The sequence below is a fragment of the Nicotiana tabacum genome, chromosome 4 (assembly GCF_000715075.1).
Source record: "Nicotiana tabacum cultivar K326 chromosome 4, ASM71507v2, whole genome shotgun sequence".
NCBI lineage: Eukaryota > Viridiplantae > Streptophyta > Magnoliopsida > Solanales > Solanaceae > Nicotiana > Nicotiana tabacum.
The window spans coordinates 108,869,857-108,895,214 of NC_134083.1; the positions used below are offsets into that span (position 1 = coordinate 108,869,857).

The window sequence follows — 25,358 nt, forward strand, 5'->3', positions numbered from 1 at the left end:
AAAATTTAGAAAATAATATCGCATTATCATCTCTCTAGTCTCTCTTTTCCAGCATTTTGAGTGTAGCTATAGTATTGGCAAAATGGTTAAAAGAAAATAGTTATCCACCTATATTATTCATTAAAAATGTGTTGGACAATGAACTTTCAAAAACGGGTTAAATATGAATAAGAACCATATTTTCCACTTAGACAATGAATAACTAGTGTGTTTAACTTTTACATTTATAAAGCTTCTAATTGGAAGTTCCTCAAGTTTGGGAGACTTAATTCTCCCAAAAGTGATCATATTCTAGAAGTCATGGATAATATGGATATCCAAATTATCCGCCGATTAACCCGTTTTTTATCCCTATTAAATATGAGTTAGGCCAGATAATTTATCCGTTTTTGCATTACCCATTTTTTATCCGCCCATATCCGCCCGACCTGCCCGTTTGTCACCCCTAGCTATAGTACATGTTAATAAATCAACCCTCAAGTGTTCCCTAATACACGACTATGCTACATATAGATTGATGAGGGATCAATCTTAAAATTGTGGTCTGTTATTTTTTGGAGCAAACAAAGGAATATCCCAAAACCCAAACACCCCCGTATATAAGATTATTCAAAAGTGAGGAAGATGCAGCTCCTTCAGCTATTTCCTACTGCTGGTAGCCTTAGCCTTTTTAAAGTTGGCTAGTTCTTCAATGAGCTTCCTCTCCTCACCACTCACCCGTTTCGGAATCTCAACTTGCACTCTCACTAGCTGGTCGCCCCTCATGTTAGGTTTGTTTAGAAGAGGCACACCTTTTTTCGCCATTACCAGTGTTGTGCCTGGCTGGGTACCAGATGGAATCTTTAGATCAACCATTCCGTCTACCGTGGGCACCTTCATTGTTGTCCCCAAAATTGCATCAATATAAGAAACTTTGCAAGTGTAGAGAATATTGGTGTCATCTCGCTTTAATACAGGATCTGGGAGAACTTCTAGTGTAACAAAAAGATCGCCTGGGTGTCCACCTCTCCTTCCTGCATTACCTTCAGACCGAACCCTTAGCCGGCTACCTGAATCTACACCAGGGGGGATTTTTAAGCTTATACGTTTCGATTTCCTCACACGTCCATCCCCACTACATGTGTTGCAAGGAGTAGATATCTCTCCAGTCCCACCGCAAGCAGAACATGTCATCACCTGCTGGAAGACACCCAGTGGAGTCCTTGCTGAGGAGACAACCTGCCCTTGCCCACCACAAGTATTACAAGTTGATGGTTTAGTCCCTGGTTTTGCACCTGATCCATCACAGGTACCACAGCTTTCAAGCCTACCAATTTCAATCTCTTTCTCAACCCCAAATACAGCTTCTTTGAAATTCAAAACCAAATTATAGACCTGATCTTCGCCTTCAGTTGCGCTGTTCCGTGAACCTCTTCCTCCCACACCCATGCCCCCCATGCCACCCAGGCCATCGAATAATGATTCAAACAAATCAAAGGGATTGCTAAAATCCTATCAATGAGCAACAAGTAGTCAGAAATCTATGCATAGCATACGCAACAGCTTGTCTGAAACTTACCCCCATGCCCATGCCAGAACCTTCAAGTCCAGCCTCCCCATACCTATCATAGATGGAACGTTTCTCATAATCCGACAAAACCTATTGCAGAACATTCAACCAGCATAAGTACTTCGAGTATGTCTTGTTATATGAAAACTAAATGGTGCTTTCAATTTCATCAAGTAGGGAGAAAGGACAGTATTAAAAAAAGGAAAAAAGAAAAAAATCTACCTCATAGGCATTACTAATCTCTTTGAATTTCTGTTCAGCTCCAGGTTCTCTGCAAAAGAGGAAAGCAAGGGTGTTCATGAGAATCTCATATACTAATAAAACTAATGAACACTTATATAACAAGATATAACTTAAGCTTATTAGATTCAATTATTGACACTTAAACAGCTATCAAAATCCTCCCATTCACAGTTTCATAGAAAATATTCATCTGATTATGACTTTTGAATTTTCCTGTGTCCCCATCTATCCTGAATGTTTCTGATAAAATTCAGCAAGTAAAGGTTGGAAGTTTTCATTTGCTAGGATCCTTTACATTAGTCACATATCAAATAAAATATAAATTGATATAAGATCAGGTGATATGCGTTCTATAAACCCATGTAACAGTTCATCTTATACCCCAGTAATTCCTGATACAGCTCCCTCTAGTATCCAAACATTAACTTCCATTTTCTCATCTTTTTTCTACCCTTTTTTTAACTTGAAAATAATACAAACAGTATAGATTCTACACAAGTAACAACAGGTAAAACTAAAATCTGAAGTACTTAATCATCCGGTCTTGAGAAGTAACATAATCGCTCAAAGTATTACTGAACTAAAGACAACTAAGCTTTTTCTTTCTTTCTCAATAAGAAGCTAGAGAACAACTAAACTAGATACATAGTATTCAATAGCATCTTCCAGCAACAAGACCAAAATAAACGGCAAAGTATCTTAGAGTTCGAGAAATACTTACTTGTTCACATCAGGATGGCAACTCCTTGCAAGTTTTCGATAAGCTAAACAAGAAAAATTAAATAATCAGCAACACAACACAAATTTTCAACACTTCCAATTTTTTTAACACAGAATGAATTGTGATTTATAATTAGTGAGGTTTTAAGTGATAGCCAATCTTCAGTAGTACATAGGCCACATCCAAGGATATTAACATAATTGCTCTTGTCTATCTTCATGCAAAGGAAACAATAAAAGGAATTGAAGTTGCTCATGGTGAAGCAAAGTAAATAGGAAATGGCCTGTTCAGAGGTGGTAGAACTACTACCGAGCCAAGCCAAACCAATGGGGAAAGAAAAATATTAATATTGACGAACAAATTAAGAAACATTTATTAAGTATAGAGGATAGGGCTACCATCACTAATGCTAAAAAATTTATGTTTTTCTTTTTCTTTTTCTGTACATTAAAATTTACTCACTCTTTCAGAAAAGGTCAAAAAGCAAACCTTCCCCCAGAATGTGCCAAAACTGGGAGCAGTTATGGAAAATAAACTTGCATTTGTTTTTTTTCTTTTGTGTCACACATTCACCATACTGACAGCTTTCTGAAAAATGTAATTTTTTAAATTTTTTTAAAAAAAAAAAAAAGAACACCAACAGAATCATTAGTATTTTGTCTAATGTTCATAGAGAAAGTTCAGCAAAGCAGGTTCTTCTGCTTGTCCTTCTGCTTGACGCCAACACCCCTGTTCAATTGCGCTCATTGAAGCAGTTGTGGGAAATCATAAAGATGGATTTGAGTTTTCTCATGTTACAAATTCGTCAAACAGAGAACAGCTCTCTGAAAATTTTTCCACAAAGGAAAGAATCATTAATGTTTAACTATGTCCAGAGAGAAAGTTCAACAAGGCTTGTCCGTCCTTCTTACACTCCGTCGTCAATCAATATCCCTGTACAATTGTGAACCACTTCTGATTCACCCATCAGTTATTCCGGGGATCAAAACCAGTGCCTTCATCCTGTTTCTCAACTAATCCTTCATCTTTGTTTACCGTCTTTGTAAATTTCGCACATTAAAAGTAGTATGGAAAATTAAGTGGAAAATAGATTTTTTTTTATAGACATGTTTTACCATAACTGCAAAAGATCCATCCAACTCCAATATCCTCTGAACTCTTTGTGTTTTGTGTTAAAACTCCCCATTGTTCTCATAGTTTTTGCATCAGAGACTACTCAAGTTCCCCTACCTATCAAGCAAAGAAAAAAGGAGACTACTCAAGTTCCTATTCGGTTAATACTCCAAATTCTCCACTTACATGTCATCCAAAGTAATCATCACTTAAAGCTCAATAAGGTCAAAGTCTTTTGTAATTATTTCATGGTGAAAATTTAAAATTTTAACAAATATTTTACCCAAAAAAAACAGAGATAGCTTCGAGAGGGAAGGTTTTGAAATCCATTCAAGAAGATAAAAGTACCTTTAAAGGAAACAAGATAATCACATTACACATTTATATAACAAGTATCTAATGTTCATCATCAGCTTCAAATTCAGTAAATTATGCACCACTACTCATGAGCAGAGTGTTGGCCAATTAATAACTCACACGTTCAGACGATGAAAGTAGCAGAAATGAGGATGCTTAGTTGGATGTATGGGTATATTAGGCATGATAAGATTAGGAACGAAGATATACAGGACAAGGTGGGAGTTGCCTCCATGGAGGACAAAATGCAGGAAGCGAGGTTTGATGGTAGGCTATAATTGCGTGTTTTAGTTGCTTATCGCACTCTAATTTACTACACTTTAATTGTGTTTGAGCGTTAATCGCTAGTGTTATGCACTAATTGTGTATTTTATGCCTTATAGGAGTGATCCCGAGCTATGTGGATGTTATGGGATGAATTCACGCCATTTTGGAGCGTTGAAGTTTGAGTAAAAGCCCAAGGATTAAGTTGGGATCGAGTTCGGGGATCAACGGACACTAGCGCATTCAAAGAGAGAAACGAAGAATCGAGTCGGGCGTCACCCAGGTGCGCGAGCGCGCACTGGGCGCGCATGTGAGGCAGTGGACCACGCAAAATGCACGGCCAAATGCGCGAGCAGGTCCCCAGGTGCGCGGCCGCGCACGTCCTGTCCGAGAAAAGTCCTATTACGCGTAGGAGAAGGTGTGTTCGTTTGGGCCCGAACCTACTTGATATATATACATGGAAAAACGGTATTTTGAGAACTTTTGACATACTTTAAACCTAAGGAGGCTAAGGAGAAATGGGAGAAGCAAGAGCACAAGGATTTCATCCTTCAATCCTCAATCAAGACAAGGGCTTGAACTGTTTTATGTTTTCCTTTAACTTAACTTTATTTGTGATGAATTACTCTATATCTATGGAGTAGTTCTCTTTAGGGATTGATGGATTTGGTGTTTTGAGAATGGTTTGTGGATATTAACTCGAGTTTTTATGTATTGAATTGTTTTGGGTATTTTAATTGTTGCATATATATTCACATGTTTATGTAATCGAAAGAGGCGTAACTTGTGATGTTTTTGCATTATCTTGTTGGTTGAATTCATTGGTTCTTCTTAGTAATCGAAAGAGGCTAGTTGAATTATTGTTTAGACCTAGTTAGGGGAATAATCGAAAGAGGTTCTCTTACAAACCAATCCACTACGAATTCTTGCATATCTTCACCGAGCTTAACTTAGTTCATATTGTGAGGTTGAGACTTAATCGAGAGAAGAGTTTCTACTGAACATTCGAACTAATAATAGAGTGAATTCGAGAGACTCACTTGAACCTTAGATGTGAATTAACTAGAGTTAAATCCCAGACAAGTATCCATTGATATCTTCTTTGCTTACTCTTGTTGCAATTGTCATTAGCCAATAGTTTAGACTCTTAGTTAATTTTAGTTTTAATCACATAAATCTCAATTGTTGATCATCTTGGATAGCAATCAAGCTATAAACTACGAAAATACTGTTTAACTCCAATCCCTGTGAATACGATATTATATTATACTATATTCGACTAGCGAGCATATTTAAGTATATGTTTTGCGTTCGTCAAGGTTGAAAGAATGGACCTTGGACCTAACTCAAACTCAAAAGCTAGCTTATGAGGTGAGGATTGCCCAAGACCATATAAGGAGACGAAGACACCAATTACCCACCAATGTGGGACACAACTCGACAAAGAGGAAGAGCACAAATGCGCCAGTGAAGAGGTGCGTGAAGTTGGCAGTAATAGGTCTAAGGAGAGGTAGAGGTAGACCGAGGAAAAATTAGGGAAAAGTGATTAGACATGACATGATAAATCTTCAGCCCACCGAGGACATGACCCTAGATAGGAGAGCATGGAGGTCGAGGATTAGGGTAGAAGATTAGTAGGTAGTCAAGCGATTTAACTCTTTTCCGTGGGAGAGCATGGTTCTAGTTTAGAGCACCTTATTTACTCCTTCTTCTTCTTCTTCTTCTTCTTCTTCTTCTTCTTCTTGTCAGTATGATTATTATTATTATTTTATTATTACCTTATACTTTGGTTCTTCAATTTTATTACTACTATTGTTTCTTTTACCTTCGTTATCTTAATTTTTTTAATATTTTTCAGTATTTCCATCTTAACTTTTTTAAATCTTTAATTTTTCAAACATATTTTGAAAATACTTCTCTTGAGCAAAGGGTCTATCCAAAACAGTCTCTCTACCTTGCACAAGATAGAGGTAAGGTCTACGTACACCCCACCCTCCCCAGACCCCACTTGTGGGATCAAACTGGGTATGTTGTTTTTGTTGTTGTTATTCATGAGCTTACACTCTCAACAAATAAAGAGAATGGCAAAGATGGGTCTTTGTGCATTTCACCTAGAATGAATCTAGACTGGGAAATCAAAAGCATAAAATATAAATAAGAACAGAAGGCTTTACCCACCACTTTTTATCTCTGATTTGCTTGCATTTCTAGACACACCTAGGACATCATAGTAATCCTGCAAAACATGTAAATGTTTCACTATCCATATGCATTTAAAATGGCAAACATAAGTAAATTTTGGGCCTATTATGACAGTAAAGTCCATTACAGAATAGAATCACATATTATCTTACTCTATCTGCCCTAACAATGAAATGAGCCCCTCTCCGGTGGCATCGATTCTTGTGCGACACTGGGCTGTAAAGTCCACGCAGGGATTCTTGACAAAAAAGTGTGGAATTTGGTGACACCAATGCCCTTGTCTTGCTTGAGGAACTGCATCAACAATAAAAGGGTTTGTAAGTGTGTGCATGCCATGGGTATGCTGCGTAGGTAATACAAGAGCTATCCCTCGGAGCAGAAAACATGTCAGTATTGGAGACTTCTTTAAGAGAAAAAGCATAAGATATTAAGAAATGAATAAACAACCCAACATTAAACAAGAAGTAGCACTTCAAATGTTCAACTATCCCCTCATGTCACAAACCTATACTAGCAAGTTATACACAAACAATTTAAAGACCACATACCAAAGTACATACTTATATGCATATAAAGAAATCACTTCTTCAACACATGATGCTTCATGTCATAATCTGAGAGCAACTCTATGTGCATCTCTGTCCAATGAATGTGCAAGAAATCAACATAGTACTGTTTATTTTGTGTATTATTCTTTGGATTGAATTGGATACCCGTTTCCTTTGTTTTTTGTACCCAAATTGTAGATGACAAAGAAATGGACCAGGACCTAACTCAACCTCAAAAGCTAGCTCATGAGGTAAGGATTGCCCAAAATCATAAAGAGAGACCAATTTCCCATCCTCACACTGATGTTGGAACTCAACATCCCCTCCATGATCAGGCCTGGACATTTGGAGCATGAACAATGCAAGATGGGAGCCCAACATTGGGTAAACAATGAATTGGGGACTCGCTCTGATACCATGATAAAGAAATAGACATTGTGTCTAACTCAACCCTAAGGCTAGCTCATGAGATGAGAATTGCCCAAGACCATACAAAAAGACCAATTTCCCATCCCAACACAGATGTGGGAACTCAGCATGTGAGAAATAGCACAGGAAAATATTATTAATATGCGTCTGAACTATTGATCATATGTACGGAGCTTGTTAGAGATGTAACTAATATGATAACCATTTGAGAGACTTGGTGAAAATATTTGCAAGTTGATTATTTGATTCACAAACTTTGTAACAATATCTTTTAAGAATATCTTTTCTCGACGAAGTGATAGTCAACCCGATCGAATATCTTCCTAATTTTGATTCAATTTCTTATATTTCTAAAATAGATTGAAGTTGCTAAGAATTTCGGAACATTTTAGAGTTTAAGGAAGCTCAATTGAGGTATGTTGGCTAAACTCTTCTCTTAGAATTGAATCCCGCGATATTCATGTAAATTATGTAAGTCCCGAGTGATTCATTATGAAACTGGCTATTCCGAGTAAGATTGGGTTGAAAGATATATGTTCAACAAGCATCCCAAATGCTTTATTCATGTTATGTTACCAATTGAGGATGTGTTAAAATATGGGATGTGCATTAATAATGTTTCGACTTTAAGTCAAGTTTAAATGAAAGCTATTATGCCAAATTTTGTGAAATATCTCTATGTGCCTTAGACTCTAAATTGCTCACATGTGTACTACACACCTTGATTTGAATTGTATTTGTTGTTGATGATGATAATGATGTTTAAAATTGATAAGGTGAGCATGAAATACTGAACATGGCCAACGTGCCAAGAATGATTTACAATTATGGGCACTAGTGCCAATGAAATGAAAAGATGTAAAAGTATTATGAAATGTGATGATTGATATAAAAAGGTTGATGTCTCAAATAAGACAGCCTAGCCGATCGGGTCGTGATCGGACACCATACCGCACATATTCTTAAGGGTGGCAAGTGGGCCGGGCCGGGACCGGCCCCGGCCCGCGGGCTAAAACTGGCTGGGACCGTTAGGCCCGCTAGAGGTGGGCTCGTGCCGGTCTCGTGGGCCGGTTCTTAGCTAGGAACTGTTAGGACCGGGCCCGTTTGGCCCGCCAAGAGACCGGGACTGGACCGGTACCTTGGCGGGCCAAACGGGCCCAACGGATATTTTTTTGTTAAAAAAAGAGTCGTTTGACTTTTGAAAAAAAGAACTGTTGGGGTTTTAAAAAATAGCCATTTAACCCCCCAACTTAGTTTTAACCCCAAACTTTTTATTATTACACTTTTTCCCTATTTTCTACTATAAATACCACCTCATTCTTTCATTTTCTTACAAAATCAATATCAATCTATCAAAATCTCTCTCTAATTTTATTCTATACTTGCTACAATTGTTTACTTTATCAAAACAAATAGTGAAAAAATTGTGAGGTTGCTACTATTACTTTATTCCAAAAAATAGTCAAAAAAATATTGAGGTTGTTATAATTTGTGAAAAAATTGTGAAGTTGGTGAATTAAAGTCTTCAAGTCTTCAACGATAATCAATCTTCAACAAGTTGTTCGTCAATTCGGGAATTAACACTGTTACCGGTGGTATTTTATATTATGATCCAAAAAAAGATCGGGAAGAATTGGCAAAAATGGTAACTGTTATGTGCTTACCCTATAGTTTTCCTTATGACCCTGTGTTTGTGCATTATATTAGAAATTTTTTTAATCCTACTTATAAAGGTTTTCCTCGCACAACCGTAAAGAGCGACATTTATAAATATAAGCATGAATATGAACAATATTTGCGCTATTTATTTACTCATATAAATTGTCGTGTTGCTATTACAACTGATATTGGTAGGAGTAACAACGACTGTGATTACCTTACTGTTACATGTCATTGGATTGATGAGGATTGGATAATGCAAAAGCGCATAATTGCTTATAGAATAATTGTTTCACGTCACACAGGGCAGTTTATTGCTAGCACAGTTACGGATATTTGTAGATATTTTTGCATTAGTGATAAAATAATGTCGGTTTCAATGGATAATGCTACTAATAACACAAATGTTATAGACTTGCTTACCACTACGCTAAATCCTGCATTTAGTAACATTTTTCATGTTAGATGTATTTGTCATATTTACCATTTAATTGTGGGTGATGGTATGAGAATTTTAAATATTCAAATTGAAAAAGTTAAAATGGCTCTTAACTGGCTTTTTCATTCAAACCGTAGAAGTAGACTTAGAGAATATTTTAAAAAATGCGATGATTGTGGCCTAAGAGAAAGAAATGTTCTTAAACCCTGTCCAACTAGATGGGATTACATGTATGAAAGTTTGGTTGTTGCAAATGAATATGGAAACCCTATAAACTCAACGTTTAATGCACATGTAAGTGATGATGACGATTACCTTACGAATGGGATTGGGCTAATGTTAAAATGCTTGTTGATATTTTAGAAAAATTTCATATTGCTACAAAAGAATTTTCTGGGCAATATTATCCTACTATTTCTAACTGTTTAGTTTATATTGCAGAACTTGCAAATTTGTTTGCTCATTTTTCACAGGGTGGGAAAATTTATCAACTTGCTATTGATTCTATGAGAAAAAAGTTTTAAAAAATATTTTTTCCCTATTCCCCCTATTTATGGTGTTGCTGCTTTGTTAAATCCTTGTATGAAATTCGGAGGTCCTCAATTTTGGTATGAAACTGTTTATAATGGTTTAGCAGTTGAAAATGATGAGTTGCCTAAACTTCCGGAAGCAATAGCCTCAATTAGAACAAATGCGGAAACTATTTATAATGCTTATCAAGTTGCATTAAATCATGCTAGACCAAAAGTTCCAACTTCTTCTTTTGATTCTCAATCTTCTAAAAGAACTGCGGGAGTAAGAGGACTTAGTGTTTGGGCGGGGTTTAGGGGTTCTTTTGGTTCTAGTAATAATGATTTTTCACAACTAAATGAGCTTGAAGTTTATTTGTCGCAGCAACTTGAGGAAGTGAATCCCGACGGCACCTTTAATATTTTGCAATGGTGGAAGGACAAAGAAAAACACTTTCCGGTTCTTTAAAGGATGGCCCGAGACATTTTAACTATTCAAGCTTCAACTGTGGCATCGGAGAGCGCTTTCAGTCAAGCAAGACTTCAAATCGATGATTATAGAGCGTCTATGAGGGAGAGTTTGGAAAAATCAGTACTATTCAGAGATTGGATCCGTTTGGAAAGAAGAAATTTTGGACTTGCTGAATCATAACCAGAGGTAGACGAAGCTTACGAAGAAATGCTAGTTGAACTTGCTGAGGATGTTGCTTCGCCCGACAATGGAAGCGGCGATGACCAAGTTACTTTTCCGCCACCACCAACGGAACTTCCTCCGAACCTTGAAGGATTTATGAAGTTTGTAAGAGATAGCATGTAACTTGTATGAACAAAAAATAGTATGTATTATGTAACTTGTATTTTGGCACATCTGATTAGTTCCTTTTTCTTCTCAATGGTGGTATTAGCACCTTGTTGTGCTCATTCCATAGGGGGGAGGAAGACTAAGAAAGATATTGCCATATTTTTTATTGCTACAATAAAATTACAAGGCATTGTTTTGAATATCTTTTTACAATATTTTTGTCTTTAAATTTGAATTAAAAAATTAGGTCACAATTCTATAATAAATTTACAAGGCATTGCCTTAGATATTTTTTTAACATCTTTTTGTCTCTAATTTCTATTTAATTTTTAAAAAAAAATTACTGCTTAGCCGTTGGGCCCATTTAGCCCGGGACCATGAGTTCGTTGGCACGGTCCCGGGCCGGTTCCTACAAAAAGCCCATTTAGCCCGTTTATTTAAGGACCGGAACCGGCCCGGAACCGCGGCCCGTTAGGCCCGTTTAGTGCCCGACCCGGCCCACTTGCCACCTATACTTAATGTATTTAGTCATCTCACGGAACATCGAATTTGATGCAACATTAAGGGCAGTTTGATTATCACACATGTTCCATCTGACTGAATTTTTCAAATTTCAATTCTTTAAGTAACTTTTGATCCAAACTAGCTCACAAGTTGCCATAACCATTGCTTGGTATTCTACTTCTGCACTAGATAGAGCAATCACATTCTATATCTTGCTCTTCAAAGACATCAAATTACCGCCTACTAAAACACAATATCTAGACTTGAGCGTCTATCTTAAGGTGATCCTGCCCAATCATCATCTGTGCATCCAACGATCTGCTCATGGCCTCAATCCTCGAGCGGTAGTCCTTTGCAGTAGTCCTTTGCCTGGAGATGATTTTATATACCAAAGAATTTATATCCAAATGACTAGAGGGAGAGTCCATAAACTGACTTACAATACTCACATGAAAGAAAATGTCAAGTTTATTCACTGCGAGTGTAAGAACTAGAAAAATCTTCTATCATTGCTCTTGTTGTTTTTCAATACTAGCAGAAGTGGCATCAACTTCTCAAATTCTTCCATGACTACCTATACTTATCCCAAGTAGATATATCTAACTCCTGCTTCTTAAGTTTGTGATCCAAGATATCACATCATAAAAAGGAGATATGATTAGTGTTTAGGTATGCGCAAGCTAGGCAGACGCCACGGTTATAAATAAAAAAAGATGTTATCAGTGCATAAAGAGCAAGTCTTTTCCAAAACTAAATCACATTTCTGGAATGGATGAAACAAGGGCATCAACTGAATCAATAGAGCGCCACAGGAGACTACACAATTGAGCATCAACATGCTACAAATTTACCATCAACCTTCTCCCACTGTGCTTAGGTATTTTCATCTCCCTCACTATCCTTTTTGGTTAAGTGATCTTGAACAACTTGATCAATGCACCAACCCAAATCAAGGAAGTCCAAGTTAGATAGTTTGAACTTCCCATTAAGGGTTTAGAAGTAATCATAACACTTGAATTCCAACTCTCATACATTTGGAACTAAAAGCACCAAATCCGAAAGACATGATTGGATGAAGGGAGTTCTAAGCAAATATTCACAAGGCTGCTAAAAAGTGGCTGGGGAGTTGTATGAACTGCTGTTGCACGACAAAATGACTTAAAAATAAATCTCAAGACTGTATATTGTTCAGGTGATACCACAGCAAACGGAAAGACCAAAGAAGCTGCCGAAATCGGAGATAAGTTGCTGAAGTGAAAATATGACCAGATCAGTAAGTCTGATTGTCGAAACTGCTTGAAAATGGGTAGGTTTAGGTTGGAATCACTAGGCGTATCTCAAGAACCAAGGATCAGAGGTTGAAGTCGCTGAAAAATTCGTCATACGCTTGGCGCGTTGATTTGACGCACTGCCGGAGAGACTATTGTTGCCGGCACATAAGGGCGTGAGAAGGGTCAGGAGCCGAAGGGGCTAACTGGGCTTTGCTCGCCGGAGCTTCCCGAACCTCGTGGTAGTATTGATTTTCGCAAAACACAGATAGAAACTGGTATTGACGCAGACAACCACATAGGTCACCGAAAAATTAAATGGTGACTGCAATTTTATTTCCAGAAGACGATGGTATTTTTGCAGTCATCTTCTCTCATCAATACTCTGAAAGCATGTGAGAAATAGCACAGAAAAATATTTTAAGATGCGTCTCAACTATACTTATACTTAAGATGTGTCTTACACTGAGCCTTTATACTTACATAGTACATACTACATATTTTCCAATGTGGGACACTAAATATAACAATATATACATGAACTATTTAACAGGTACTATAATATCTTATTTGGCATATTAAAACCTCCAGACTACATTTTCACATATTGCACCTACCCCTTATAGGACAAAACAATCCCCACAAAAGGGGGTTGCATACTGCTTGCTAATTACGTCCAGCCTATCTCTGCAAGTAAATCTTATCGGAACATTCAGCCTCCTCATATTTTCATTTAGGCTGCAATAATATTAGTTGTAAATTTTTACTACCTGATATCATACAGATTACACTTGAAAATTTTAATCCCAACTGTAATGCTGAACCTTGTCTTAACGTAATGTTAGGATACAAGCATATGAAATTGCACTCACTGTCCTATTTATTGTAATATTCACAATCCTATCACCAAAATTCAATGGCATTATAATAGTATTATCCTGAGTTAATTAGTTGCAAACCAGATGACCCCTTTAAGCGATGGACATCAATAATGTTCCAAAAAGAGCATGAAAGACCAACTAAGTAATAACTTTTTAACCCCCACCGGGGGAGGGGAGGACCAGCTTTCATTTTTAACACAACCTGTTATTAAAGATTGCATCTTTTTGTGGAGAAAAGATGTTCTAGTTTCATATTTAATTATGTTGTTGGAGGCCAACATGGTTCAATGGCTAGTCAAAGTGTTCAGAACTTACATGGAAGTCTGATTTTTCTTCTTTTTATCTTTTCTGTTTTTAACACTAACATAGGTATGCCAAGGATGAGAGAAAATATCCAGCAAGCGTCTAAATCCATGATGTGAACACTACCAAACACACTGCAAATGAATGACTTCACAACCTATGCAGAGTTTGAGATGTCGAAAAGATTATATTACTAAACTTTGGAGCATAAAATGAAGATACATATACAGATGAAGTTCAGTCGCCACAGCAGGCTCACCAAAATGGAGATGTTGAAAATTTACTAGCAACCGATAATTTTGTTAGAAACTGAGGTTGACCTCTCCACGTGCTTCCACACGGTACGATTGCCATTCAATATACTGCAAGTACATGAAGAAATATGAGCTATGAAATTATTGTAGACTTAATTTCAAATGAACAGAACACTGAAATATCCACAAAATTCAATATTACTATAGAGCCCAGTAAATGAAAACAATTGGTAAACAAAGAAAAGGCCAATACAGAGAGGGTGCATTTGGTATGAAAGTTTGGGGTCAACATATACAAGGTGCAAGATAAAGCATTAAGATAGTGTTTTGACAATATATTTGAGAATTATTACCAGTTGACAATGAAGTCTAAGTGTTCATCTATGGAATAAGAGCTGCGATATTTTCAAAGGAAAATGCTTGCATTCATAAGGGAGGAAAGTCATCTTCCTCCTTCTGGCGAAGAAAATATTTTCTACAATTTAAGGTAAACCAAACACCATAAAACATGAAAAACACCTTAAATGTTGATTAAAGCAAGTGATATGGGTGTAAGAGTTAAGAGTACTTATAAACTGTTTACCCGAAAAATGGATAGAGTTGAATTTATACGTAGTTCCAAGGATATGTGGCGCAACTTAATACAAATTGTAAGGATAAATAGAAATATAAATATGGACTACAAAGAATGCGAAATAGATAAGGTTGTAAAGAAAATGAATCTTAGGACTCAACAAGTAGAATCAATTTAAGAAGCCTGAAAGAACGATTCTTTACTATGGGAGAATATAGTGTTTTTATTACAATGTAAGCCTGAAAAAACTTCCTTTTTCATAAATGATAACCATGCCCTTTATAGTAGAGGGACCTTGCTCTAAGCATAATAAAAAAATACTCTGTGGGAGACCCATGATAAATCAGTTTTTCCACAATCTCTGCCAAGATTCTCGCTAGTGGGATTGCAACGGCTTTTGTCTGTGAGCTCGATCTTGCCTCGAGCCCTCGATCTTGGTTTGAGCTCGATTCTGACTCGAACTCTCGATCTTGGCTCGAGCTCGATTCTGACTCGAGCTCTCGAATTGATTCGGGGTCAATGTTGGTTGGTTTCTGGATCATAAGCATGATAGCTTTACTATGCATCATAGTTTGATTTGGATTCGAGCTCGATAACGATGTCGAACTCGACATGGATCGGCCCCTCGGGTTCGAGGCTTGTTTGTTCCATCTTCGGAGTCTCACTTCGATCGATCATCGTTCGAACGTACGAAGGCCGAAATCTATTTCGACCGTATACAGATAGTCCCCTCGTTTTTCAGGAAGAATGTGGTGAAAAACGATATGATTTTTTTAACGGCTCGATCGGATTATAACCTGACGTCCCTATCGGGCTCGATCATGACGCATGTGATAGTTGTCCCGTCGGTTTAGTCTTTCAAGGCATTTAATGCATGTCAGACGGTGGTCGGGCACCGCTGATACTGAACCGTCATCGCTTAAGCCTATAAATAACCCTTCCTCTTACCATTTACCACTTTTACGTCTTCAATCTTCCAAATTTCCCAAAGTCCTTTTTCGTATTTTCTGATTTACCCGCAAATCTGTGATTTCCCAAAAGCCCCTCTTAAATTCTACCAAATCTTTGTCACTTTCTTCTATTCCTCACCTTTGAATTCGAAAATGGCGAAAACATCACAAACCATTCCTCAAAAAGAGAAGGCTTCATCTTCAGTGTGCCGTCGATGAGACACCGGCAGAACCACGGCCTGAGGAGTGCGTTCCCGGGGAGTGTGTTCTTACTTCTGATTTTAAGGAGGCTCATCGGTCCCTGGCCGGTGTGAGCCGGTATCGAGGTACATGTGTTCGATAACCGAGAAGCACCTCAAACAGCTAAAGAAGGATTGCAGTTGGGGTAAAAAAGAAATAATAATTCCTACTCCTGACGAAGATATCACTTCTTACATGAAAGGGTTTTTGAATGTGTATACTTACCCTTTCACTTTAGGTCTCCTCGATTACGTTATTATTGACTTCTGTCGTCAATACCAGATAACCCTAGGCCAGGTCCATCCTTCTTTTTGGCGGATCGTTATCCTAATCCGATATTTTGTGAGCAAAATCGAGGGGATGCCGTTCACCCTCGACCATCTTATCCGATTGTACCGTCCTCGACTTTTTCGAGGAAGGTTAATAAAACTTCAGCGTCGGGCTACCAAGGCTCTGTTCTCGAGTATTGACGAGGACAGGGATCGGGGTTGGATGGGCAGGTTCGTTCGAGTGAGGACTTCGGACCTGATTCCGGTTGAAAAGATGCCATTTCCCGAGGAGTGGAATATGAAACGTAAGTGTGATCCTGCCGTTACTTCTACTTTGTTCTTTCATTTCTTCTCTCATCGACACTCCTCCTTTTGTGATGTAGCGGTTCCCTGGATGCCCGGAGCAGTTCCTGATCTCAAGAACTAGGTACGAGCTCTTGTTTCGACCTCCACATACGTCGAGCGCTCATGGCGTGATTTGTCAAAGGGTCGGTGGGAGGCCAAAAATCATGGTAAGCCCCTTCCTCGTACTCTATGATAATTCGAACGAGGTGGTTTCCAAATATTAAGATTTTCCATATGCAGGTTTGGGTAAAGACGCGGTTTTGAGACCCTTGTCCAACGAGGAAGAAATCTTGGCCTCTGTCCCAAAGCCGGTGAAGGGAAATAAAAGAAAAAGAGCCTCCGTTCCCGAAGATCCAAAACCGAAGAAGAGGACAGCTCGTAAGCCGAACAAGAATGTCATTACTTTGACCGTGGAATCAGTTCTGCGTCTAAGGGATGAAGATGATGAAGAAGAAGAAAACGATGGGTCCACGCTGGCGGCCCGAACGAAGAGAACCACCGATGCCCCATCGGCAGCTGGATCGATGATGCTTCATGAGGCTCCGCCTCGAACTGAGGATATACCGGAGAAAGATTCGGGTGGAGTCCCCGAATTATCGGAGATCGAAGACGCATCTTATCGGAGCCAACGGATGGGGGATATGACTGAAGGGGCCCTCGAATCCCTTCGAACCGAAGAGAATGCTCCGGGCGATTCATTTGGGGCAGCAGCAATCGAAGATTCGCCTACCTTTCCCGTTTTTTCCGCAGGGGTGATTCGGGAAGCCCAAGCTCTGGGGGCCCTCGATTTAGACAGGCCTCACGATGGAAAGGATCCCTTTCGTGACCTGTTTACCGGTATCGAGGACGTTGCCGGTACTGGTGATGAATAGGATCTTTTTCAAGGGGTGCGGTAGGCTTTGAATCAGGTAAGCTTTTAAAATTATTTTGTCGGTACTACCTTTATGTTTACTTTTTGTTAACTTCGTTTCTTGTTTCTTTGTAGGCAGCGGCAGTTCATCGAGAAGCATGTTCTCGGTCCCAAAACGAGCTGCGTCGATACGAGACCGACCTTCAACGGGTTACTGATGAGAGGAACTCCCTAATACTTCTCTTAGGGCAGAGAGAAGAGGAAATAAAAGACCTCCGAGATGAGTTGGCCAAGGCTTATCGAGATCAGACCGATTTGTCTGAGCAGGTAATGATACTTTTGAAAGCCTATGGGCTTGATACCGGAACGATGGCTAACTTTTCGATCTCACAGCTGCAGCAAAAAATCGAGATGATCGGGAAGCTTCGTGAGGAGGTCGACGTGATAAAAGCGGAGTCTTTGCAGTGGAAAGAAGGTATGGACCGCTTTGCTGCAGAGAAAGAAACTGCTCGAGCCCAGTTATCATCGGCCGAAACCCAACTTCAGAGAATGAAGGAAAAAGGCCTGGTTCAAGCAAGAAGAATAAAGGAGCTCGAGGCTCGGTTGGCCTCTGTACTTGCCAAGGCCGAATCTGATGCCGAAAAGGCAAAGGCCGATGCGGATGCACTCGTGGCCGTCTATCGGGCCGATGCTGAAGCTGCCCAGGTCCAAGCAAGAGAGGCAACCGAGACCGCCAATACTCGAGCACATTGGGTCGCCGAACTTGCTAAGTGCCGATCTCGGAGGGAAACCCTCGAGGAGATCCATGCTCGTGGTTTCGATCTCGCTGAAGAAATAAAAAGGGCCAAAGAACTTGAAGCCGATATTGAAGCCCTGGTTTCCGATGGCGATGATGATGACAATGATGATGATGATGGGAGTGAGAGCGGATCCGAGGACGGGGGGAGCCCGATAGAGAAGAGGCCGCTCCTCAGGATGACCAGGAAGCTTAGTCCTTAATTTTTACGTTGTAATCAATCATGTAGACTAATTTGTATATAGACAATTTTGCCGACTTGCTTCTATTTTGTGAAGACTTTATTCAAGCCTTATGAATGTTTTCATAAGGATTTAAACAACTTAATCAAATTTGGACTTCGTAGCCTCTATAATCGAGCGAGAACTTGAAGTGATGTAGCCCTTAAGCTTATTAGTTGAGTCAATGATTCGAGCTCGATGTAATGTAGCCCGTAGGCGTAACGGTCGAGTGAGTACTTGCTCGAACTAGAAATAAAGGTAGCCTGTAGGCGTAGTAGTCGAGTGAATGATTCGAACTCGATGTAATGCAGCCCGTAGGCGTAATGGTCGAGTGAGTGATTCGAACTCGAAGTAATGTAGCCCGTAGGCGTAATGGTCAAGTGAGTGCTTGCTCGAACTCGAAATAAAAGTAGCCCGTAGGCGTAGTAGTCGAGTGAATGATTCGAACTCGATGTAATATAGCCCGTAGGCGTAATGGTCGAGTGAGTGATTCGAACTCGAAGTAATGTAGCTCGTAGGCGTAATAGTCGAGTGAGTGCTTGCTCGAACTCGAAATAAAAGTAGCCCGTAGGCTTAGTCGTCGAGTGAATGATTCGAACTCGAAGTAATGTAGCCCGTAGGCGTAGTCGTCGAGTGAATGATTCGAACTCGAAGTAATGTAGCCCGTAGGCGTAATGGTCGAGTGAGTGCTTGCTCGAACTCGAAATAAAAGTAGCTCGTAGGCTTAGTAGTCGAGTGAATGATTCGAACTCGATGTAATGTAGCCCGTAGGCGTAATGGTCGAATTTATCTTGATTCTGTTTGCGTAATAAATCTCCAAATAGAGGAATTTTTCTTGGATATAAGATGTCGGTAAAGATAACTTTCTTTGCAAGTCACTATCCATGTGTTCATGTTTCGCACCTGGGTTCGGGCCAACTACATGAGCATAGTTCGTTTAGACCATTTGGCTCTTACAACTTTTCCTATTGGAAACCCGTTGTTGCAAAATAACTTTCTTGTATCAGAACTTGATACATTTGAGGGCTAATGCCCCCCCAGTATTCGAGGTCGATTGTAAAGAGGCCTCGGATACTGTTGTAAGTGCAGCACGATCATTGGTTGCCTTGTTAAAAACCTTGCCGAAAAACCCATTTGGGATAAAACCGGTCTAAGGGAAAAAGAGTGCAACGCGTGCTTTCAAATCTATGGCTTCGTATCGATGGATCCATCTTAGCTCCTGATCGGACTTCTGCAGGGGTCAGTTTTGAAATGTAAATGAATATGGAAGGGTCGTACCTTAGCAGTAGTATCGTTTTAGATGTGACACATTCCAATTGCTTGATAATTGTTTGCCGTTTATAATGCCGAGCTTGTATGAACCCTTTCCGACGTTCTCGAGAACCTGATATGGTCCTTCCTAGTCCGGTCCTAGTTTTCCTTCGTTCGGATTTCGGGTATTGAGGGTAACTTTCCTCAGCACCAAGTCCCCGGGCTTGAAATGGCGGAGCTTGGTTCTTCGATTATAATATCTTTCGATTCGTTGCTTTTGGGCGGCCAATTGGACGAGAGCAGCTTCTCGTTTTCGTCCGATAATTCGAGGCTAGTGTTCATAGCCTTGTTATTTGATTCTTCTGTCGTGTATCGAAATCTGGTACTGGGTTCGCCGACTTCGACTGGTATCAATGCTTCGGACCCATATACTAAGGAGAACGGGGTTGCCCCCGTACTGGATTTTGACGTCGTTCGATATGCCCAAAGGACTTCGGGTAGGATTTTCTCCACTTTCCTTTAGCGTCGTTCAGCCTCTTTTTTAGGTTTTGAATGATAGTTTTGTTCATTGATTCGGCATGTCCGTTCCCACTGGGGTGATACGGTGTTGATAATATCCTTCTTATTTTGTGGTCTTCGAAGAATTTCGTCACTTTGCTGCCCACAAATTGTTTCCCATTGTCACATACTATTTCGGCGGGTATTCCAAATCGACATACGATATGATCCCAGATAAAGTCTATAACTTCTCTCTCTCTTACTTTCTCGAACGCCTGTGCTTCAACCCATTTAATGAAATAGTCAGTCATAAATAAAATGAATTTAGCTTTACCTGGGGTCGATGGCAGATGGCCGACGATATCCATTCTCCATTTCATGAATGGCCATGGGGATAGGACTGAGTGAAGTTGTTCTCCGGGTTGATGGATCATTGGTGCAAACCTTTGACATTTGTCACATTTTCGAACAAATTCCTTCGCATCTTTGCCCATATTGACCCAATAATACCCTGCCCTGATTATTTTTCGGACTAATGGATCGGCACCGGAGTGATTCCCACAAGTGCCCTCGTGCACCTCACGTAAGATGTAATCGGTATCTCCTGAACCCAAACATTCCGCCAATGGTCCATCGAATGTCCTTCGGTATAGCGTTCCATCTGAAGCCAACGTGAATCGAGCAGCTTTAGTCCGTAGGGCCCTTGAATCTTTAGGGTCCGATGGGAGCTTTCCGTTCTTTAAGTATTCAATATACTTAGTTCTCCAATCTCAGGTTAAGCTCGTAGAATTTATCTCGACGTGACCTTCTTCGATCACGGATCTCGAGAGTTGAACAACAGTCCCCGAGCTCAAGTCACCTTGCTCGACCGATGATCCCAAATTCGCAAGTGCATCAGTCTCACTGTTTTGCTCTCGTGGAACATGCTGTAAAGTCCATTGATTGAAATGGTGCAAAGTGACATGTAGTTTGTCCAAATATCTTTGCATTCTATCTTCTCGAACTTCGAAGGTTCTGTTTACTTGACTTACTACCAACAAAGAGTCACATTTGGCTTCAATAACTTCTGCTCCCAAGTTTTTAGCTAGCTCGAGACCTGCAATCATGGCCTCATACTCGGCCTCGTTGTTAGTCAACCTGGTAGTTTTAATAGATTGCCTAATAGTGTTACCCATGGGTGGCTTTAAAACTATGCCTAGCCCGGACCCCTTCACGTTCGAAGCCCCGTCCGTAAAAAGAGTCCATACCCTCGATGACGTACCCGATTTCAAAAGGAGTTCTTTTTTGACTTCGGGTACGAGGGTCGGCGTGAAATCGGCCACGAAATCTGCTAAAATTTGAGACTTGATGGCCGTACGGGGTTGATATTCGATGTCGTACCCACTGAGTTCGATGGCCCATTTGGTGTCTTTGATGCGTCCGATAGCCGATACGATGGCGGATGCATCAATGCTAAAGTTATACTCCGATAACCGAGGTGCTTCCTTAGATCCGGCAAGCCTATCGAACCTACTTCTGTTCATCGGCCCCCAGGACCCTTGACCTCGATCATTTCTTTTGTTATTTTGCCTGAGGTTATGTCTCGATTCACTGACTCTGTGGCTTCCGTTGTACGGTTGGTATCGATCCCTGATCGGACCTCGTTCTCGATTAGTATCCCTTCGAATAACGGGTTCAGACCCCAATTGATCATCTTCGACCCTAATTTTTGATTGGTACCGATTGTGCACGTCGGCCCATGTGATGGCTGGGTATTCAATCAGGTTATGCTTTAATCGCCGTGAAGCCGTCGAACTTCGTTCGTTCAAACCTTGAGTGAAAGCCTGAACAGCCCAATCGTCTGTGACTGGTGGTAAGTCCATTCGTTCCATTTGAAAACGAGATACGAACTCCCTCAGCATCTCGTTATCCTTTTGCCTTACCTTGAATAGGTCTGATTTCCTTGTTGCGACTTTTATGGCGCCGGCATGTGCTTTAACAAAAGAATCTGCTAACATGGCGAACGAGTCGATGGAAATTGGTGGTAGGTTGTGATACCAAATCATTGCCCCTTTCGAGAGGGTTTCTCCGAACTTTTTTAACAACACAGATTCGATTTCATCGTCTTCTAAATCATTGCCCTTGATGGCGCATGTGTAAGAAGTAACGTGCACGTTGGGATCGGTCGTTCCATTATATTTGAGAATTTCGGGCATACGGAATTTTTTGGGGATTGGTTTTGGGGCTGCGCTCGAGGGAAAAGGTTTTTGCACGAATTTTTTCGAATCCAACCTTTTATCATTGGTGGAACTCCCGGGATCTGATCGACCTTAGAGTTATAAGTTTCTACTTTTTTATCGTTGGCTTCGACTCGCTTTGTGAGTTCCTCGAGCAATTTAGCAATTTCGGGAGTAGTCCCCGATTCTTGCTCATTTGACTTCACTATGGCTGGCTCCGTTCTGTGGGTGATTACTCGAGGTGGATTGGGCTCCGGCCTGCTTTGTAGCTGGGTTTGGCTCTGCAACTGAGCTATTGCTGCCTGTTGGGCTTGCAACATTTCAAAAATCACAAGCAAGCTAACGCCGTTTTCCTCGACGTTGTGGGTATCTCGAGCCGCAGACCGAGTGCCACCATGGATGCTATTCTCGGGTTCAACATGTAGGTTCGCCTCAATGGCTATATGCGAATTGATATCTATTGGCGCTCCGATTCGAGCTCCAACGGCGTTTACAAGTGGTCTTTCAATACCGGGTGTCAAGTTGTTGTTTTCGTCTTGAAGACTGGCCCCGTTGTCGATTGGTGAAGCCATTTGATTGATGGTTAGTCGTAGCTAATCCGAAATCCAAGATATGTTTGGAGACAAGCGCAAAACACAATGGCATGTTTTTTCAGATTCGTATCAAATAACCACCGTTATCCTTGGCCCCACGGCGGGCGCCAAACTGTTTACCCGAAAAATGGATAGAGTTGAATTTATACGTAGTTCCAAGGATATGTGGCGCAACTTAATACAAATTGTAAAGATAAATAGAAATATAAATATGGACTGTAAAGAATGCGAAATAGATAAGGTTGTAAAGAAAATGAATCTTAGGACTCAACAAGTAGAATCAATTTAAGAAGCCTGAAAGAACAATTCTTTACTATGGGAGAATATAGCGTTTTTATTACAATGTAAGTCTGAAAAAACTTCCCTTTTCATAAATGATAACCATGCCCTTTATAGTAGAGGGACCTTGCTCTAAGCATAATAAAAAAAATACTCAGTGGGAGACCCATGATAAATTAGCTTTTCCACAATTTCTGTCAAGATTCTCGCTAGTGGGATTGCAACGGCTTTTGTCTGTGAGCTCGATCTTGGTTTGAGCCCGATTCTGACTCGAGCTCTCGATCTTGGCTCGAGCTCGATTCTGACTCGAGCTCTCGAATTGATTCGGGGTCAATGTTGGTTGGTTCCTGGATCATAAGCATGATAGCTTTACTCTGCATCATAGTTCAATTTGGATTCGAGCTCAATAACGATGTCGAACTCGACATGGATCGGCCCCTCGGGTTCGAGGCTTGTTTGTTCCATCTTCGGAGTCTCACTTTGATCGATCATCGTTCGAACTCGATCGGACGCACGAAGGCCGAAAACTATTTCGACCGTATATTTGAGAATATATTTGAGAAAGATTACCGGTTGACAATGAAGTCTAAGTGTTCATCTATGGAATAAGAGTTGAGATATTTTCAAAGGAAAATGCTTGCATTCATAAGGGAAAAAAAGTCATCTTCCTCCTTCTGGCGAAGAAAATATTTTCTACAATTTAAGGTAAACCAAACACCATAAAACATGAAAAACACCTTAAATGTTGATTAAAGCAAGTGATATGGGCGTAAGAGTTAAGAGTACTTATAAACTTAAATGACTTCTGCCCATAAACCAGGAAATCATTTTTGACAATTAAAGAGAAACATTATCTCGAAAACATTTTCCACTATAAATAACTTTTAACGGAATCTCAAACTCATAAGATTGAAGCAGTTGAAAATCGACGGCAAACCTGGAAATGAATCTGGAGCAAGTTTTCTTCGGAAGTTGGGTAATATGAAGTGCGGAGCTACGCGGCGACGCTGAGCGGAGGTCGGAAACGGAACGAAGAAGCTCTGCAGGTCTCAGGAGAAAGAGCAAAGATGAGGCTTTAATGCGAAACATAAAACACTACCTATTATATCCAATGTTTATATATTTTCTGATGCAAAATGGCGCAAATGAATTAGGGAAAAGGTTCAAAATACCTTTTACTGTATATCGCTGCCCGACCTCATAAAATTAAAACAAAAATATCTCTCTACTATTAGGACAGTGAGGCAACCCATTTTAGCCCCTTCCCTCATTTCTTCTTCTCTTTCCACAGTCACTACTCCATCACCCAATTCTTTTCGGATTTTGTTATTGTATTCTAAATTATAAATTATAAGCTGCAAAAATACTAATTCATTACACCCATAATTAAGAACTTTAATAAGGTAAAATTGTATCATCTAAGCAACTAATGGATCAGTTAACACTTATAACATAAGCATAAGGGCTTCTTTGTTCTCGCCGACTAAAGGAGATGCTTTCAATTCCACATACTTCGCAATCAAGAGTTTCAAATTATCATCTATAAAAATTAAAATACACAAACACCGACTTGTATTTTTGTGGGTTAGATAAAATTGTTAAATTGGATAAGTTTAAACGGATTACAGTAGCATTTTCTTTTTTGAAATTCTCTTTTATTTCCAAAAAAAGGGGGCTAAATATTTTGGTATTGTAGCTGCCATTGCTTTTGAAATTGGGTGCGCTAGAAAAAAAATATAGAATATAAATATGACATTATAATTCCTACCAATGTGCAAATTCATTAATTCAAATAACGAGATTAGAACACTATAAAAAACCACTTCTTTGTCGATTTTGGGTCTTTATTGGAGATTTTAAAAAATGATAATAAAGTTTACTTTTGGTGCTTTAGTTAAAGAAAGAGTTTACTTGCGGTGAATAAAGGTAAAAGAAAATAATTGTATTAATGGTGGTAAAATGGAGGGCGAATAAATTGTGTTTAAGATGATTGTCCGCGGAGGTGATGAGAGGAAAACATAAAAGAAAATAAAAAAATAGGTGTGTGGTGAAGGAGGAAGTGATAGTGGGGATGATGGTTTGGTGAAGGAAGTGGTGACGGTGGAAGAAGAAATGAGGTAAGGGGCTAAAATGGGTTGAAGTGGTGAGGTGGCATGCTACGTGGTGTTCGCCTTATCGAAATTTCAAGCCACGTATGATGGTGTTGCCATGGTGGAGGGTCCTAACAATGG

The 25,358-nt window shown here is 39.8% G+C and overlaps 1 protein-coding gene across 1 annotated transcript; it reads right to left on the reverse strand.

Annotated features, from left to right (window-relative positions):
• Window positions 1-482: 482 nt before the first annotated feature.
• LOC107777513 (chaperone protein dnaJ A7A, chloroplastic) lies at window positions 483-24,642 on the reverse strand. Its single transcript, XM_075252334.1, has 9 exons — window positions 24,300-24,642; window positions 24,065-24,167; window positions 14,051-14,153; window positions 6,602-6,743; window positions 6,426-6,483; window positions 2,514-2,556; window positions 1,772-1,820; window positions 1,559-1,639; window positions 483-1,491 (listed from the first exon to the last, which is right to left on the reverse strand). Exons 3-9 carry the CDS (start codon window positions 14,143-14,145, stop codon window positions 640-642), a joined length of 1,320 nt encoding a protein of 439 aa, XP_075108435.1. The 5' UTR covers window positions 14,146-14,153; window positions 24,065-24,167; window positions 24,300-24,642; the 3' UTR covers window positions 483-639.
• Window positions 24,643-25,358: the final 716 nt, after the last annotated feature.